Source organism: Drosophila pseudoobscura, chromosome 5 (assembly GCF_009870125.1).
Source record: "Drosophila pseudoobscura strain MV-25-SWS-2005 chromosome 5, UCI_Dpse_MV25, whole genome shotgun sequence".
NCBI classification, from domain to species: domain Eukaryota; kingdom Metazoa; phylum Arthropoda; class Insecta; order Diptera; family Drosophilidae; genus Drosophila; species Drosophila pseudoobscura.
Window position 1 is genome coordinate 1,666,709 of NC_046682.1, and position 18,168 is coordinate 1,684,876.

General features: G+C 36.6%; 1 protein-coding gene and 1 long non-coding RNA gene across 17 annotated transcripts in view; one reads left to right on the plus strand and one right to left on the minus strand.

Moving 5' to 3' along the window:
• The window catches only part of unc-13, a 31,852-nt gene that overhangs the window by 7,097 nt on the left and 6,587 nt on the right, over positions 1–18,168 (minus strand). For 4 of the 16 annotated variants that reach the window (XM_033381345.1, XM_033381343.1, XM_033381340.1 and 1 more), the window contains 7 exons: positions 7,592–7,723; positions 7,376–7,384; positions 5,465–5,539; positions 5,115–5,334; positions 4,939–5,059; positions 4,599–4,705; positions 22–163 (listed from right to left, as the gene is read on the minus strand). In XM_033381345.1, coding sequence (XP_033237236.1) covers positions 22–163; positions 4,599–4,705; positions 4,939–5,059; positions 5,115–5,334; positions 5,465–5,539; positions 7,376–7,384; positions 7,592–7,723 — 806 coding nt within the window. Of the gene's footprint in view, positions 1–2; positions 164–351; positions 3,588–3,715; positions 3,823–4,345; positions 4,508–4,598; positions 4,706–4,938; positions 5,060–5,114; positions 5,335–5,464; positions 5,540–7,375; positions 7,385–7,591; positions 7,724–8,210; positions 13,896–13,961; positions 14,386–14,441; positions 14,497–15,214; positions 15,434–18,168 lie in introns of those variants that run through there. The other 12 variants (XM_033381347.1, XM_033381348.1, XM_033381350.1 and 9 more) reach the window with 12 other exon arrangements.
• Positions 15,443–18,167, plus strand: LOC117184345 (uncharacterized). The gene is made up of 3 exons (XR_004469648.1): positions 15,443–15,793; positions 17,898–18,024; positions 18,082–18,167. It is a non-coding gene; the product is annotated as an uncharacterized lncRNA (long non-coding RNA).

Consider the following 18,168-nt stretch of genomic DNA (forward strand, 5'->3'; position numbering starts at 1 on the left):
ATCTTGGGGACAAGTACTCACAAGTGAAACTTCTCGTTCCACACAGGGTTAAGTTCCTGCGGCATTGTTCGCGTTCGTTTTTTCACCTTGCTAACCTGCACCGTCACATATGGATCACTGGTACCGCTTTTATCCTTCGCTATCAGGCCTTGAGCACAAATCACTGCATCATATCAGGTCAAATAAGTATATATATGGCAATTCGTTCGTTTCCAACACCACATTCCACAAATTTCCCACAATTTCGGGTGTTTGTTAATCCGATTTTGGACCGATTTTATCATTATAATGTTGCAGGTAATTTGTAGAATTATTTAATTTATAATTTTTTGTAGTGTTTAGGATTTTTTGTTTTTTTTTTTTGTTTATTGGGAAGTTTTTGATGATATTGAGGTTGTAATTTGGTTTTTGAATAATTTTGGTTTTCAAATTAATTTTTTGGGGTTTGAAACGAAGAAAATCGTTTGAGATTTACATTATGTGCATTTGAAAATTTATTTCCAATTTTTTTTTCAGTGTTTAGTATTGATTTTCAAGGGAGAAAGAAGAAGAGAAAAAACGGAAGTTTTTAAATACATATACGATTTTATAAAATCAGTTCAGCAGTAAGAATGCCGTGCTGCTGACTCCACTGTATTTGTATATGTACATATATGCATGTACATACATTACGCTCCATCAGTTAATATAAGTATATACAAATATGTACATAAGGTTACTAGTCAGTAAGATGCAAGTGACAACGGTATAGTGTTTGTGGTAAATACTGATCACAATAAAATATTTAGTTCTGTACATAAGTACTATACATATATGCAAAGTAAATATAAAGTCCAAAACGATGTACAGAATAGAATAGAAAGTGTTTGGTTTGTCATCAATTATGTGTACATACTTACACATAAATATGTCAACCAAAGGATAGACCAAGTAAACTGTGTAGTTTTTGATTGGCTTTCCATATTAAGCATGTATATTTTTATCTATAAATATAGTACATACATACTCGTACGAATGGTTATAGTGCAGGGATCAGGCAGGATAAGTTATATTATTCAAAACTTAAAAAACTACGGCTTCAGTCCCAAAACCGCCTTTCCACGAACATATGTCGTAAACATTTCATCGCTCAAATCATCAAATATTATTTTGTGAAAGCTAAGCAGTGCGTACGACAGAGAGAAAGAGCGTCTAATGAGTTCCTAAATGTTTTTAACTACCTAAAAGAAAAGATGACCTTTTTAAAAAATATCTCCCTATTCTAAAACTAAACTAAATTTAAACAACATTTTTAGCAGTTCACTGTTGAATAGATGTTAAGTAGAAATTTCAACAAAACTTTGCGTACATTATTTCTTTCCTGAATAAATGGGAAGAAATTGGAAATTGTAGTAGTTTACATTGTATATAGTAAAGCTGCAATAAAAGAGTACACGGAGCTGAAGGGTCAGCTAAACTATGAAATTTACCTTATTTGCTATAGTTATTGGGAATGTCGACATACAAGACAAGATCATTCTTTATGATTACAGCTAATTGATTTACGGGTTTCTCATAACTTCAAAAAGAGACGAATGGGGGAAGTGGCAAAAATGTGAAGTACACTCAGCCAAATGATACAAACTGGATCACTACTATATCATATTAAAAAAACGGTCCAAAACGATTCAGAACGTTTCAAAAGAACGGTGCTATACTAACTAAAGCTTTGGCTAACGGTGCTACACATTTTTTCATGTTTTACGTTTTTTTCCACTTATTATAATATGTTCTTTTGCTGGTCTGATTTTCTTGTACCATTTATACTACAAAATTAAAAAATTTAATTTAGATTACAGATTACGAATACATAAACACGTCAAGCAAAAAACGGTTTGTATTACCTTCCTGAAGCATTATTAATTAATATTAAATACATTTTTTTTTGAGCCCAGCTTAAATCAGATTAGTAGTCAGATTTTTGGCTTGTAAAAGGAGATTTTTCGGTCGTCAAACTGCCAGATTTGTACATTTAGGCACTACTTCCCGCCGAAGACAGCTTTCATGCAATAACTTAATCAGACTAACGCTTCACTATCAGAGCATTTTTATTATTAAAAGTATTAACCAGACCACCGAATTTTATTTTTAAAAACTATTCATGCAAAATAAAGTTAAAAAATAAACTAATTTGTATTTTAAAATATCTGTGCGTATAGCAGGCCTTTAATCGCTTTGTGAATCAGTGTAATTTCGAAACGGAAGTACTTGGAAGAAGATTCAAAACATGCGCCGTGCTGGATTCTTAGATTCTGTGTGGAATATAAAATTTGAGTAGGAAGATACTATTTTCCGGTCTAATGTTTGATTTATAATATCTTTGGGGTTTGTTTTTAGATACGTAATTACACTTTTTCTATCTATGTGCAACTGTTCTTCGATTATAAGTAGTTTCAGTTTCGAAGCTTCAGATCTGATATATAACTTTGACAGAGAAAATATGTACAGAGAAATATGTATTTTGTATCTTCTTTAAATTGTATTATAATCCGTACATATACATATAGTTCTTATGATATTCTCATTTTTTTTTTAAGTTTTTTTTTGCTCTTAGGTCCAAACGAACTTAAAACAAAATTTGATCCAAGGGGAAACACACATAAAATGTATTTGAACGACTGAGTCTACAGTTATCAAGACTTTTTAACTTTGTTAGCATAGAAGGGACAGATTTTATTAGGATGCAACAAATAGGATCCATGCATGAACCAGAGCTTCAGAGCAAATCAAATACTTATGAGCACTGGTACCCCTATGAAGACACTTCATGTCGTAACTATGTAAGAAACATCTGAAAGGGATACATAGCAACTATCTAGATAGGAGTATGTGGAGAGCCATCGATCGTTAATAGTTAATCGGCTGCGAAAGTTATATAGGCATTGCGAATAGTGCAAGAAATTTATTTAAATATTTACATATTGTATATATACATTATTATGTTTAATCAATGAATTAAGTATGTATATATGTTCTGTGCAAAATTGTGAATGATAGCTTGAAACTAATATTATCTTTTCACTTAGTAAATTCAGTACATTGTACTATGAAAAATGCTGTTTAATAAACATATTAAAGCAGTTCTTCCTTCGAAAGATATTGCTTTGGCTATAATTTTACTTAATTCATAACTCGATCTAAATCGGATAACTACATTATATTGACTGGAGGATCGATTAGAGGTTTCACAGCTTTGGTTTAAAAATAAAACCAGAAAGGTACAAATGGTACTTTCACAACTTCAAAGATTGTTAAAAATACGAGAAATATAGGGGAGCACAAAATAAAAGCCTCCCTGATACACACGTACTCGGACCTACAACATTTTAAATAATTGTATGAATTAAGTTACATATATTTAGTCATATATAGTATATGACGTACGAAATTCAAATCTTCCATTTGGTCTGAACTTAAATCTAATTTAAGCAGGAATACTCTTTCATCAGTTAGATCTAAGAACGATCTTTAGTTGTAAAAAAAAACTAAAGACGGACAACTACAATAAAGACGGACAAATGTTTCAGTGTCGAAGAATTTAAATTTTTCTTTTATTCCCAATGGAGTATGAACAAATGGGTATGGGTCCAATTGAAAGTGGCGAAAAAAAAAATATTTATTACTAAATGAAAAACATAAATTGTTGTTTAAAAGCGAAATGGCTTTAAAAGTGTACCTGTAATTGTTAGTTTGCATGACCATTTAGATGTTCCCTCAACAGTTGCGTGCTCAGCCTGTTCTAATGAATCTATGTGTGTATCTGGATCCACACCGAATGTCATCCTTAAATTAAAATCGATTACATATATATGATTCGTTAAATTCGGCATTAAAAATATCAACACGTTAAGTGATTTATTGGTTTGGCTATTGGCTAGGCGGGTCATTTCATATTTAAAGTAATGATGATTTACGATAATCAGAAGCGGTACTGGTACTGGTGCTGGTTCTTCCTTATTCAGTTTCTTACTATAACCCAATGAACATCAAATTCGATCTAATTAAAAAGTCTATTTGTCCTTTATGGTGTTCTCACTCTGATCCCAATTGTTCTATAGGTCGGGTATTAGCGACCTGTACAATATTTAAATGTTTGTGTGTGACGAGTACAGTCGCTGAGTATTTTTTTGTAACATTAAGCCGTGTTCCCAAAGTCAAAATGTACCTAACTTAGGTGGGTCTTAGCACAGGCAGAAGAGAAAACAGTATTCTTCATTTAAGTCATATAAATATTGTATATATATATATATAAATATACATAAATAATACATAATATATATATATATATTTTTTTTTCACATACATATACATATAAATGATCTATACAAATATGTATATTTATTTTGCGTACATGCATGTTACACATTTTGCACATACATAATAAAACACAGTTAAATACAATCACACGTACATTATTAGTCATTACAGTAATAGTAACACAGCTGTGTCATTCGAATGCAAAATGCGACTGCAAATAAATTCACATACATTTAAATTTAATTTGAAACAGAAAAGGATGACGTTTATCATTTTTATTTTGTGTAGAATCTATCTCAAACCTGTGATTGCTATTTTGGCCGACCATTTGCTTGTGCCATCCAGGACGCTCTGTTTTACAGCCTTCATATGACCGGTGTGACTCTTTTCCTCAACGCTGAATACGGCTCTGGTGGATGAACGCCAGGGTAGAGTTTACTATCTTTTTTTTTTAAATAGGTTTGCCCGCTTAAATAATTTCGCGTTTCCGCTTACATAGAAATACATAAATGTAATTCTACCCCCTTTGAAGCTAAAAAAGTCTTTCGAGTAGTGAAGGTAAACTAGACACTTGTGAGTGAGTCCGTGTCCCCACTACACATATCCGCACTAGTCAAAACCATTTTTTAGGGAAAACCTTACCTAATCAACTCAAAAATTTCGGGCTTTTCTCGCTCGCGTTGCTTCATGCGCTCTTTCATAGCGGTAATAATGGAATTGGCTTTATCTTCGGCACCGTGTTTTGAACTCTTCTCGGCAGCACCTATGCAAAATTTTACCTTCATTTTACTCTCATCGCTATTATAATAAACACTTACGCTGAAGACAGTCGGCATTTAACAGGTCTTTACATTTCTCATGGCACTTCACACCACATTCTGTGCATCGCACTCCCTGACGTGCTATTCCCCAAAGAAGGCCTTCACACTCGTAGCAATATGTTGGTGACGTGGCCGTCCATAGTAAAAAGTTGTGCGGTGTTGTAGATGATATGGGATAGATCAGAGCCTGAAGTGCTTTTTTGTACACGTGCATTTTCTGTATCGAAATGGAAAACAGATCCGATTAAAATGAAAAATTGTATTCTTGATCTGTATTTTTGTATACCAAAACATTTGATAAACAAAATTATATCAGTAATAATAGCAGTCGCAGTATGACTACTTACCAGCTCTTCATCATTAAGCGTTGCCCGGGGAACAGCTGATGTGAGTCCGGCATTTCGTTTTGTGGCAGCCATAGTCTGCAGTCGGGCAATACAGAAAATTCAAATTAGGATTTTATGAGTGCACAGGATTTTTGATATTTGCATCAAGCTGAAAGTTTGTGTAGAACTATTGCGCTTTAAAACATTCAAAACAAAGGTATCAATGCTACTTCAGCCGATATCTACTACATATACTTAGGTAAGTATAAGTGAAAGTCTGTGTATTTAATTATAAGATCCAAGAAGAATACGAAGCTTTAACAGGCAGAAAACAAATTCAAACAAAATTAAATGAAAATGCTCATTTAATCAGTTTAATATTATTTAAGTATTAATGTAATTTGTATTCATATGTATCAGAATAACTATTTCGATACTAATCTATTTTTCAAGACTTTTTTGTTTCATTTTATTTTTCTGTTTTTCTTAATGCGGGCTTATCTGTTGCATGTGTGTATTTTTGTGTTCTACCAACCGTGTTCTGGTTATATTTATGCAAATTCAATAGAATACATTTCTCCTTTACTGTATGCGTCTGCTGTTGCTGATAACAATAACAGTTGATCAGAAGAGTCAAAAATCAATTATTTCATACGTTTCTTAAGTATCGCACTTTCAGCAGAAAGACTATGGTCTAAATAATACACCCCGATTCGCTATTTCCACATTCCAGTAACAATTATAACAAAATACACCTTGCAGAGTTTTGAATACATTTATAAGCACAGCCGCACAAAAAAATTCATCATGCGCGTTTTCAAAAATTCTAAATGTCGGATTCACTTAAAACGAATAACTCTCCGACCTTGCTGCATCTAAATCTACGTCTTCCTCCTTTAAATAGATATTTTCACGAGAAAAGAACTCGAGACATCTCGAAACAGGAAAGTTGACTTCAAATTTGTAATCAGCGACCCCAAAAACAGGCAATGTGAGTGCTATTTTAAGTTGTAGTATTTTACACAAAAAGAAGCTTTCGTAATCGTTTTATCCATTATCTATACTAGAGAGCGATCGTGTCTCTTCGTGCGTGCTCGCCTAATTAAATGAATATTTTCGAAAGCACACACTATAGATCAACAAAAATTTTTTCATAGGATGTACATATGTATATTTTTCGTGTATAGTAATATATGGGATGCTTTCTAACGCTGCAAACACAGCTATGAAATTAAATACATATCAAGAATGGGAAATCTCTGGAAATAGCCAATAGGGGTTCATGAATTGTTATGTATTAAAAATTGTAATATTAATAGATACAAGTTGGTTTGATAGTATAGATACTATTATATACTGATCGTTTCTAATATTATATACTATATATAGACCCGTATAGTTCTCAAATATAATATAAGATATGCGAGTCGAGTTGAGTTGCTAAACGAAATTCCCATAAGTCCTTTGATACGAGTAACTATGTTATTTTTACGATGTAATATTTGCAAATTCAATATACATCTTCATAAATCATAAAGTGATCTAAGCGTTAAAGAAACAAATGTATGATATTTGATATCATGATATTCACAATTTTTTTACTCTTTCGTTCTTTTCTTCAATATCTTATGAGTGGACTTCAAGTTCAGTCTATAACCTTCCTTACCCAGTATATCACCGGTTTTTAAATTTCAATACAAAATTATAGATCTACTGTTTTTAAGTCTGGTTTGTAGCTTAGTGTTGTAGTGAAGTCTTAGGAGTAGCTCATGATCTACTGTGCATAACTACATTAAAAAACAAACAACAACAAATTCTCCACTTTGTGATTTTTTTATTTGTATGTGTGAATTGCAAATACTTTTAAATTTAATAACTGCTAGTGGGAACTTGTTAAAATCTAATTTGAAACAAAAGTCTGTAGTTCTATACCTTGAGCACCTGCATTCCATCATATCATTGTCGAAAGAAAATGAGATTTATTTGTAAATAACAGTATTTAAAGTGGCATTAGTGGTAAGTAATTTTTAATTTGTTTTCTGGATTTTCATCATTAGGAAGGATCCAAAAAACCCTACAAACATATCCACATATCTACATGTATGCATTGTATGTCATACATTTGATAAGAGTGGTACAAGTACTCACCAATTCAGAAACAAGGGGAATAGACTTTCGACGGGGCCGTATATCTGGCATACTGTCGATATTGCTATAGAAAGGGTTATCGCCGGGATGTCCATTGGCACGTATTCCAACATCTCCAGTTCCACCACCATTCTGTAAAAGATATTTTTGTATTATAATATTTATTGTTTATTATATATACATATTTATTATATTTCCAAAATAGAAAGCTGTACACATACATTTTTCTTAACATGGGAACATTATTTTCATAAACCTAAACAGGAAACATTTGTAAAGCATCGAAGGGCTTAGTCTGTTTTACACCCCTGGGCATAGTAAGCATATATCGATCGATATTGTATTGTTTTTAAGGCTTTAGGAATGTTTATAACAATAATAACAACATTTGTAAAATAATTTTAAAAAACCAAAAACTTATCAAATAAAAGTATCTGCTAGCTTAAAAAAATTCGACTTTATATACGTATAAAAAATATATATTGAAGATATTATAGATGGGTGTGTATTTGAATTAAGGAAAATATTTCAAAGGTGAAAGATTACCTCTTATATTCAAAACATTGAAAATTGAGAACATTATTTGAGATATAACAATGTGTATTACGGTTAGCATTACCTTCTCCCGGTCTTTGGTCATTTCTTCTTCTTTAATTTTGTCCTGATTGTTTTTCTCCTCGATCTTACGCTCCTTTAAAGTTTTAAGCAACTTCCACTTACTGCTGCCAAGACCTGCCGTGGCGCCATTACTGCCTATCACCTGGGATCCCTCGACACTTGATTCTTGACTTATTAACTTCATTGGGCGCGGCTGAGACGAAAATGATCCCCGATCACTCTGAGGAGACGATGTCTCTTTGTTGCATTGATCAATTGGTTGAGCAAGTATGGTTGTGGTTACTGACACTGGGTCATGTTCATTTGGGGACATAGTATTGAACATGTCCCCCGATTGTCGGTGTTCTATTGTAAATACACCCTTTCCAGACATACCACTGCTTCTGTTATGACTCTCTCCTTCAATGATCAAGTCCTTTTCCATGTCATCACTCAACTCTGCTGGCGTATCGGGCCCTGATGTCGCGCTAGATGCCGATGATCCTTGAAATATTTCTAGGGAAATATGTTTGTCTGATACTGATACCGCGTCAGTGATATATCGTTGATTCTGCTCGGACTCATTTTCGGAAGCAGAGGATGAACTTGTGTTGGCCTTATTATCATGTTTATTTGTTTTTGGGACACGTTTCCGCTTCTTTAATCGCTTCAATTGCTGTGTTTTTTCTTTTTCACGAAGCAAAGTTGCCACTTCCCCTTCCTTAGCAGCCATCTCGGTATCCTCTTGAGATTCCATATCAGATGTTGCTTGCTGAAAATCACCGTTGACATCCTGCCAAGCGCTGTGCATGTCACAGACAATTTCGAACCTGTCCCGTACTGGTTTTGACTTTGTTAATGCTTCCCCTGTGTTGGCTGCTGTATTCAAATAACTGCCATAATTAATTTCTGGCTCTAATTTAACTGAGTACTTCAGTTCATCTAATACTTTAGACATCCGCAGCTTTACACTTTCATCTGGTGAATAAATATGGGATACCTCCGCTTCTGCAAAGTCAAAATGTTCCCCGGGCACTTCGCTATCCAACAGCTGTCCAATCTGCGAGAAAACCACTTGATTGTCGGCACTTTGCTTGCTGGTTATGTTATCAGCATGCGCTGTTCGTTGATGCTCCAGTTGCTCGAGCTGGCGAAGCTCATAGCAAAAGTATTCATCGTCTGTGTCGATGCTATCTTCGGTGCTTTGGCGACGAGAAGACGAGAGTGTGCGACCGGAATGCTGACTACGACAGTCGTCATCTTCTCGTGACCCATAACCTAGATTGCTTGGAATGTCCAAGGATTGCTGTGCAACCCAGACTCCCCCACCTCGGCTGTTAGTCGCTGTGGTTTTGGTAGGCGTGCCTGCTGTAGAAGCTAGTGTAGTTTCGATTTTGGCCATTTTCGAGGTTGGGACATTTGTTTCAGTATTATCGGATACTTCGATAAAGGGAGAAACGTCGTAGATCTCATCATCAATATAGATTGAGCTTATTTTCTGAAGGCTTGCCTGTGGCTGAGCTGTTGAATATTTGTCTGTTGAAGTGCATATTGGCATCTCACTGGTTTCCAAGAGAATCTCTGGCATCTTTATAAATATTTCCACATTATTACGCATTTTGTCACGTTCTAAAAGCTTAGACGACGTGGATGGGGTGGCCTCCGTTGGTGTAAGCTGTAACTTTTTGAGGTTCCCAACGACAGCGAACAGATTGGGACTATCAATTTCAATTCCGAGGCCAACATCATAGATGCCAGAGTGTTGGGGTGGCACATCAAAATCATCATCAAAATCTTTATGGCATTCAGTTTGATTTGTTCTCGGATTAACCCCAATCCCCTTAGATATATCTTGTTGATTCATTTGACACTCATATAAAGAACAATCCTCGTTATCCGATGAAGTAAAGCCTGGCACATCTAGTTCGGTATCTGACATATTAGAGCCGCGGCGCAGGACACTGCTGTTCCGTTTATAAGTCTTTGCTTTTTGCATTAAATTGTTCATCTTAGATGAAAATGAGCGCTTCTTCGGTGCTCCAGTACTAGCGTCAGCTGCACCTTCAGCTGAGTCGGAGTCTGACAAACGCACAGAGTGCGTAGCCGCCGCTTTTTGCATAAGACGCATCGGGAGCTTCTGTAAACGTTTGGATAGCTGTCTGTGACTTCCGTTTCCAATAGGACGCTTATATGAAATTAACGGATACGAGCCTGCCTGGCCACGGGCTTGTCTCTGATTGCCTTGACTTTGTACATCACCGGGTAATGACTGTGATCGATTGTACTTAGCTGAGCGCTTGAACTTTAGATTTTCTGGCAAAAATGTATTTAATTTATGCCATACCCTCGGTGACTTTATGGTGACAGGTGGGACTGCCGAGATTTCCTCACATTCGAACCGTTTCGCACCATTAATCTGCGCTAAAGCACGCTGACTGACAGTATAATCAACTGCTGGAACAGGAGCAGGAACTGTAACTGAAGAGGATTGAAGCTTGGGAAGGGGAAAATTGGTAGCTCTATGCTGCGTCATATATTGTGATTGGTCTTGCTGCTGATGTCCTAAGTAGTCTAAATTGTTGCTGCTGTTGTAGTCGGTGATACTGTTCGAGGATGGATAGTAGACAAGTCTATCTGTCAAGTGTGGCTTGCGGGATTGTTCTTGCATTTCCACACGATCTGTACCATTTCTTTCAAAACTATACTTAGATCCATTCCCATTTATACTACTGTTTATTTCGGAGTCCGTTCTTGAATTCTTCCTGAAGGTTGACTTGGGCGTAGTACTCGGAGTTTGGTTAGTTAACAGGTCCGGCATACGGTCATTATTAAGTAATTGTTGCGTAGAAACTTCCTGTTCATCCCGTTGATTTTTTTGGTCCCATTCTAGCATTTCATCAACAGTGGAAAATTTTCCGACTTGTTTAGCAGCCTCATTAATATTGAATATGGATTGGTTTTCATATGCAGAGCAAATCGGAATATTTTTTGAAAGCTCGTGAATATAATTCAAGTTCTCTTCGGAAAATTTATAATCACATTGTTTTGGGCTTAAATTGTCGTCAGTGCTATTAAAATTGGAATCTGTTGCTGAGGCCTTTATAGGATATGTTAACTGGAAAGTTTCCGAACTTCTTTCACTACTTTTGTTAGCAAACAGATTACAGTTCTGGATGCCAACGGTTACTGGGGAATTCGGCGACCAGCCGCTCATCGAAGATAGCCCTGAATCGGATTTGGCCTGTTTCTGTTGATGGGCTTCAATTCCTCCTCGAAATGTATTCTCTGTCACCGACGCATGGATCCCCAGACTATCGTTCGGTGCTGGTGGTGGAGGACTGGGACTCGATCGACTTTGGTCCGTTAATATATCGGTAAACTCAGCCGTAACCTTATGTTTATCAGGATTTTGCAAATGAAGTAGAAACAGCATACTATTGTGACGTTCCAGGCTTTTCTTTAAGGACTGGATGTACTCATCCTGATTGTAAATATTTCTCGATGAATTGGACAAATTCTCATTTTCTCCATGAGCAACACTTAAATCCCAATTGCTGTTATGCTGTAAGTGCTTGTCGATATGGTCCTTTTCCACTTCCGCTCCATGACTCTGAACTATTTTAACTATTTTTTTCTTTCGATTAATTTCAATCTCTTGCGTCTCCAAAAGCTTAAGTTGTTCGTCAAGATCAGAATTATTTCGGAGCAGCTGTGCACTAACATTGCCCACATTTAGTTTCGCTGTGAGATCTTGAATGGACGATGTTGAAATTTTATCTACCTTGTCCTTTTCATCGTCCAATGAGTTGCCAACTAGTTTTTTGAGTGTGTCAATATTTTTATTGAATTTCTTCATTACAAGAATAAACTTTTTATCGGCATCAGTGATGCGAAGGCGTCGCATCTCCTCAGCCAAGGTGACGGGGTTGAGTAGCAGTAGAGTCAACTTCTTATCGACGTGGTTAAGCCTTTGGAAAAAAGTTTCCTCTGCCCAAATAGTCTGCCGTATTTGACCGATTTGTAAAGCACTTAGTGACTGAAGATCAGAAATTTTATTGATTTCCCCTATCAAGGTCTCAGTTATGCTGTCTAAAATAGTTACATTGTCCTCAAAGAAGCAGCCAAAGCTGTTTGTCTCACGCCGATTGTCACTTGCACTTTGAGTTGTATTCTTATCCGACTCCTCTCTAACTGTATCGTTCAATGCACAGATTTTGTCGAATTTAGTCGAAAAGGTGGTATGGATACTTCTTGTTGATTGGGACTGCGCAAGAATGCACTTTAAATTATTTATCATTTCCATTTCATTCTTATGATGCTTCTTTTTCCGATGCTTCCTCGAGTCTCTATTAATATGAATGGTTGATTGAGTATTGGAGTCAGTTGTCGCTTCCTTTATTGCGGCTTTAATGGTGCCTGTGACAACGTCCTTCTTACCATCGTTGATCATCATTAAGGAAGATGTTGAGTGCTCGTGAGCCTCGGAATTTTGTAATAATGAGTCCATCTTGGAAATCTCTGAACTCAAGTCATTGTCGCGATATGCTTCATTGAGTGTTTTATAAAAGGTTTCATTCATTTCATTGTTAGCTGTTGTTAGCAGAATCTGTGTTCCTCCAGTATCCTCAATAGGTAGGACTTGGTTTCCCCCTTCCCCTGTTTTAGAGGCTGCCAACCGAAAAAACTCAACTTCCTCTATAAGATCATCGAGTTCGTTGGAAACATTGGTGGTCTGTCTGATGGGTTCGCCTTCCTGAACTCTTTGGCTATATGAATGGGTCTTTTGGGGCCCCTCCGTATTAACCATTTGTGGTAAATTGAGAAAGCTGTTCGGAGTGGATAATACTGCTGATGATGAGGCCGATGCAACCTCAGTTAAAACACGTTGTCCATTGAGAAATTCTTGTAGTAATTCTGCACGTGCGTTGTTTGCTAGTGTTTGCTGTTGCTCATAAAGTATTAAATCCGAATCAGAATAAAGTTTCTTTCGGGGTTTTTTGCGGTGAATGTCAACATCCGATAGCCAAACGTTTGCGGCTCTGTCGGTTTTCACGAAATTGATTGCCATTTGTTCGATATCCAGATTTTGGTCATCCAATGGTCCACTGTCGTAGCTAAGAAAAAGTTCATCTTGATTGTGTTCTAATGCGCAAGCTGCATTCATAAATATATTCGAGTCACGATGTCCTATCAAAGCTGTAGGATGAAGTGCATCCAAGCTGATCATTTTGTCATAGTCATGGTTAGAAGGCAGCGCTCTCATTTCCATTTCAATATTGACATTTTCGTCCATTTCCAATGGCAGTGAAAGCAACTGCTCATCTGCGAGAAACGTTTCTGGCCCTTCCATGTCCTCCTGATGCTGAAGCTGTTGTTGCTTTGCGGCTCTGATCAAACCCATCAAATTACTAACCACCGACTGATGTTCTACTGATATGTTTTCAAGCTTCTCCAAACGAATCCAAATTTTGCCATATTCTGTAGAAAGTAAATCCAATGCCCGCCACGCGAACTTCAACTCTGTCTCGAGCAAACTAATGCGCGTTGAAATTTTATCCATATAATCGGAGATTATATAATCCGAGTGTTGCTGCGAGTTATATATCTGACACAGCTGCTGCTCACTTCTAATTGACAGCATGCTGCCAATTCCAGTGGGGTGAGATTGAGATGCCCCCAGGCTTAGCGGCGACTTGCTGCACTGTTGCTGTAATTGAGGTTGAGCGGTGCCCAAGATTAGATGATTTTGACGGTACTTTGACATTTGATCTACCTTTTGCAGTAGCTGGCTCTGGTCCTGTCCCTCAGATTGGGAATGCGAGTGCGAGTGGGAGTGGGACTGAGGTCGGGATGGCGATTGCGACTGAGATTCTGTCAGGTGCGGCATCGCATACTTCGTAGATTGATGGTTCTGATCTCTCAGTTGTTGTTTTATCTGGAACTGACTCTTAAGAGCATTTTCTGCTACAGTGTGCTGAAGCTTTTCAATGGCCATCTCAGATATCGTATTCTGGACTTGATGTTGGTAGTGACTAAATTTGTCCGGGACCCCAGCATAGTTTTCAGCTAATGGCGTCACTTTTTGAGATGCATTCATCATATTGGTCCGAGATGCGAATTTAATATTCGACGTTGGCGATTTTGATTGTGTTCGATTCAAAGACATAATGGAAACGAAACTAGTAGTCAAAATCCACCTAAATTATTATAACTTTAAAAGACTTCGATCTTGGATATATTACATAATACATACGTTGATTCCAGAATTCAATGTCGACTTAGCTGAAAGTCGTAATCCATATACATATCTACAGTAAGGACAGTAAGACTTAAAGTAAATACACATACATATTTTTGCATGTACATATGTATGGACTTTTACAGATCTAAATCATGTAGCTATGGGATTGAATTCACTTGAAAGTGACAGCAACTTAATTTTTCATTTTCTTTTTAAAGTATATTGTAGTACAAACTGTGTGTATTGGAACACAAGTATGGGACAGTAGAAAGGTCAATATATGTATAATTCAGTACAAAATTTGGTTTATCTTTTTGAATATGCAATTTGCGGCATTTCTATTTCTAAGTTGTCTAAGATAGCCGTATAGAAGGATTGACACGACCATTATTGTTGCTCGTCGCACGTTGCTGACTGAAAGTATAAATGCTCTGTTCTCCTCTTCCGAATAGGGAATTTAAAGCTTTTCTAAGGATGCACTGCACAGAAGGATTCACCCTACTAAACATGATTTGTAATTTTGAAAACTAATTTTAAGAATTATAAGGGGATAGGTAGGTAGATTATTTTAACAGAATTTTCAGCTGAGAAAGAAGTCTTTTATTTTTTCGAGTCTTATATTGGACTCATTTCATCTTTTGCACAAAATTCTGTATACGCATATCGTTGATTATTTGTATCCCATCCTATTGTTGCATGTTAGTTGGGTAAAGTTAGTTGCCAGAGAATATCATTTAATATTCGAACAAAATTTGGATTTTAATGCCATTAGTCCTAGCACACACTTTTGAAAGGGAAAAAGCAATTTACTGCGCACAAATTTGTGTGTCCCGATGTGAATTGAAAAGCGTTAAAATGTGTACTACAATTTTGTAAATTGTTCTATGTTGGTGCGTTTCAGTTCACCGTATTGATGGAGTTGCTGCTACTAACTAAGGTAGTGTGCGTGTTCACGCACGTATACTCTCTTGTAAGTGTGTGTAAGACACCCTTAGAACTTTGTTTTTAGTACACATACAAAAGGCAAAATGCCAAAATACTTGTGTATACTGACGAAGCACACATGCTCAGAGAGCGAGATTGACAGCAAAAACGAGAGAATGAGAATTAAGTAGAAGTGTCTACTGCGCATGACAGGTTATAAACCATTCATTTCCTAAAAGTATTTACAGAGATAAGATATGAAGTATTTGTGGGAGAGTTGTTTAGTTACCCCTGCAGCTCGACAGCGTGAACATTTGTTAATCTAATTAAAGTTAAAATGAGTATATTAGCCCGCTTTTCAATGAACTCTGCTGAAAAGCAGATTTATAGATGGCGCCACGAACCAGCACATAGTTTTCTATTCCAATACCCTTGCAGAGGTTATCATTTATACAATTTTTGCCATATGTTAGCCTATAAGTAAATAAATTCCTGATCAGAATGACTTGCGCATTCCGTATAGTATGTCTGCCTCTTTCTCTATACAAACTTTTATCGAAACCCTTGCCAAATATTGGCAGTCAAACAAGTTGACAAATTAAATACCATTTATTTTCCGAGGAGTGTGCTAAGTCCTAAAACTTTGATTCTTTTTATACCCGATACTCAAAATGCGTATTGTGATATATTAGATTTGTGGTGAAAATAGATGTGTGTAACGCCCAGAAGGAATCGTTTCCGACCCCAGAAAGTATATATATTCTTGATCACCATCAATAGCCGGGTCCATTGAGACCTGTCTGTCTGTCCGTCTGTCCGTCCGCCCGTCTGTCCGTCACCTTCAGCGCCTAGTGCTCAAAGACTATAAGAGCTAGAGCAACGATGTTTTGGATCCAAGCTTCTGTGATATGTCACTGCTACAAGAATATTTCAAAACTTCGCCCCGCCCACTTCCGCCCCCACAAAGGACGAAAATCTGTGGCATCCACATTTTTAAAGATAGGATAAAACCAAAAACGCAGAATCGTAGAGGATGACTATATGTTCTAGATTGTAAAATCTTAACCAGATCGTATAATTATTATAGCCAGAAACAAGAAAACAATTTCATTCTTTCTCGCTCTGTCTCTCTCTAACACATAGGTTTCATGGTCGGTTTTGCAAATTGCAAAATATGAGTTCAAGGATCTCAGAACCCATAAGAGCTAGAGCAACGAAATTTGGTATCCACACTCCTGTGATATCGGACCTAGACCGTTTTGTGTCAAAATTTCGCCACACCCCCCGCAAAGGACGAAAATCTGGGGCATCCACAAATCTCAAAGACTATTAAAGCCATAGCAACCAAATTTGATATCCACACTCCTGTTAGATCTCACTATAAAACGTATACCTCAAAATTTCGCCCCACCCCCTTCCGCCACCACAAAGGACGAAAATCTGTTGCATCCACAATATTGAAGATTCGAGAAAACTAAAAGCGCACAATCATAGAGAATGACCATATTTATCAGATTCAGATCGGATCACTTTATAGCCAAAAGGAACAAATCAATTTGCAGTGGCTACGCAGACTACGCAGACTGCGTTTAATATTAGCGGCGTCTGCCGGAAGAGAGCCATACTGACTAAGTATCGGGTATAAATGTAGAGTTGCGGTCTCCGCAGCAACTCACAACGTTCCGCCTCGTTTATTTTTGAGTATATTTCAGTTCATTATAGTTCACTGTGTTTCTTGATAGATAATATCTATACAAATTATGTGACGTGACTGTTCATAAATATAGAGACAGGAATGATTCATCTATCGAGCTTAAAATGTAATCATAAAATATCTCTCTATTTCCACATACAGACTCACCTGTGACGCTTGACTTTGATATTTCAAAAGTATGCTTAACTTGCGGGTCCGTTCCGCCACAGATGGACTCATGTTTATGTAGTTTGAATAAACCAAATTTTCTACACTTTTTTTCTTTCGAGTACATATCATCTTGATTGAAATTCGTTTAGCGTGTTGAAAGTGTAGCGCAGAACTGTGAAAGCCGCCACTACTAAATTGTTCCTACTCAATTGCGGTATCAGTGTTATTTGTAATGGGCTCATGCTCGCATGGGCTGCTTTTGGGGTAACATGACATACAAACGGTGCAACATCAACTCACCGATGTGTGTGTTAGATTATAAACAGGTTACATTACCCTAAATTACGAATAAATTACGAAGAAGCGGGTAACCAAGCGCTCACATATTACGACTATTACAAGTAAAAAAGTGGTCGACATTTCGACTAAATAATTCCATCTACTCAGATACCTTTCTCTGTGGGGGGAGTTGTCAAGGTGTTATTTTATACCGATTATGGTGTACCCATAAAGCTCGTATAATCTTCCTGCTAATCACACCGGGCCATCTATATTTCGACTGTATTTTTATAAACAAACAGATTTCCTGCAACGAGATGTTTTTTTACCAATCATTTCTACAGCAACTATATAATATAGTGGTCCGATTTCCGATTCTGATAATGGATTTTCTTTAATAGACAAGTTTCATATAAACAGACGGATATCACTGCGTCGACTTGGCTTGTAATCCTGGTCAAGAATACGTATATGTATGTATCTTACTTATGAGGTCGAAGGTGCTATCCTCTGCTACCCTCTTTAAGGGTAAACAAAATAATGAATAACATTTAAACTTATATTCACATTTGACATTGATTTCAGATAAATTATCAGCGAGCAAAACCGGAGGTGGTTAAATAATTCTTGTTTATACAATATTATGTAAAAATAAAGGATATAAGAATTTAT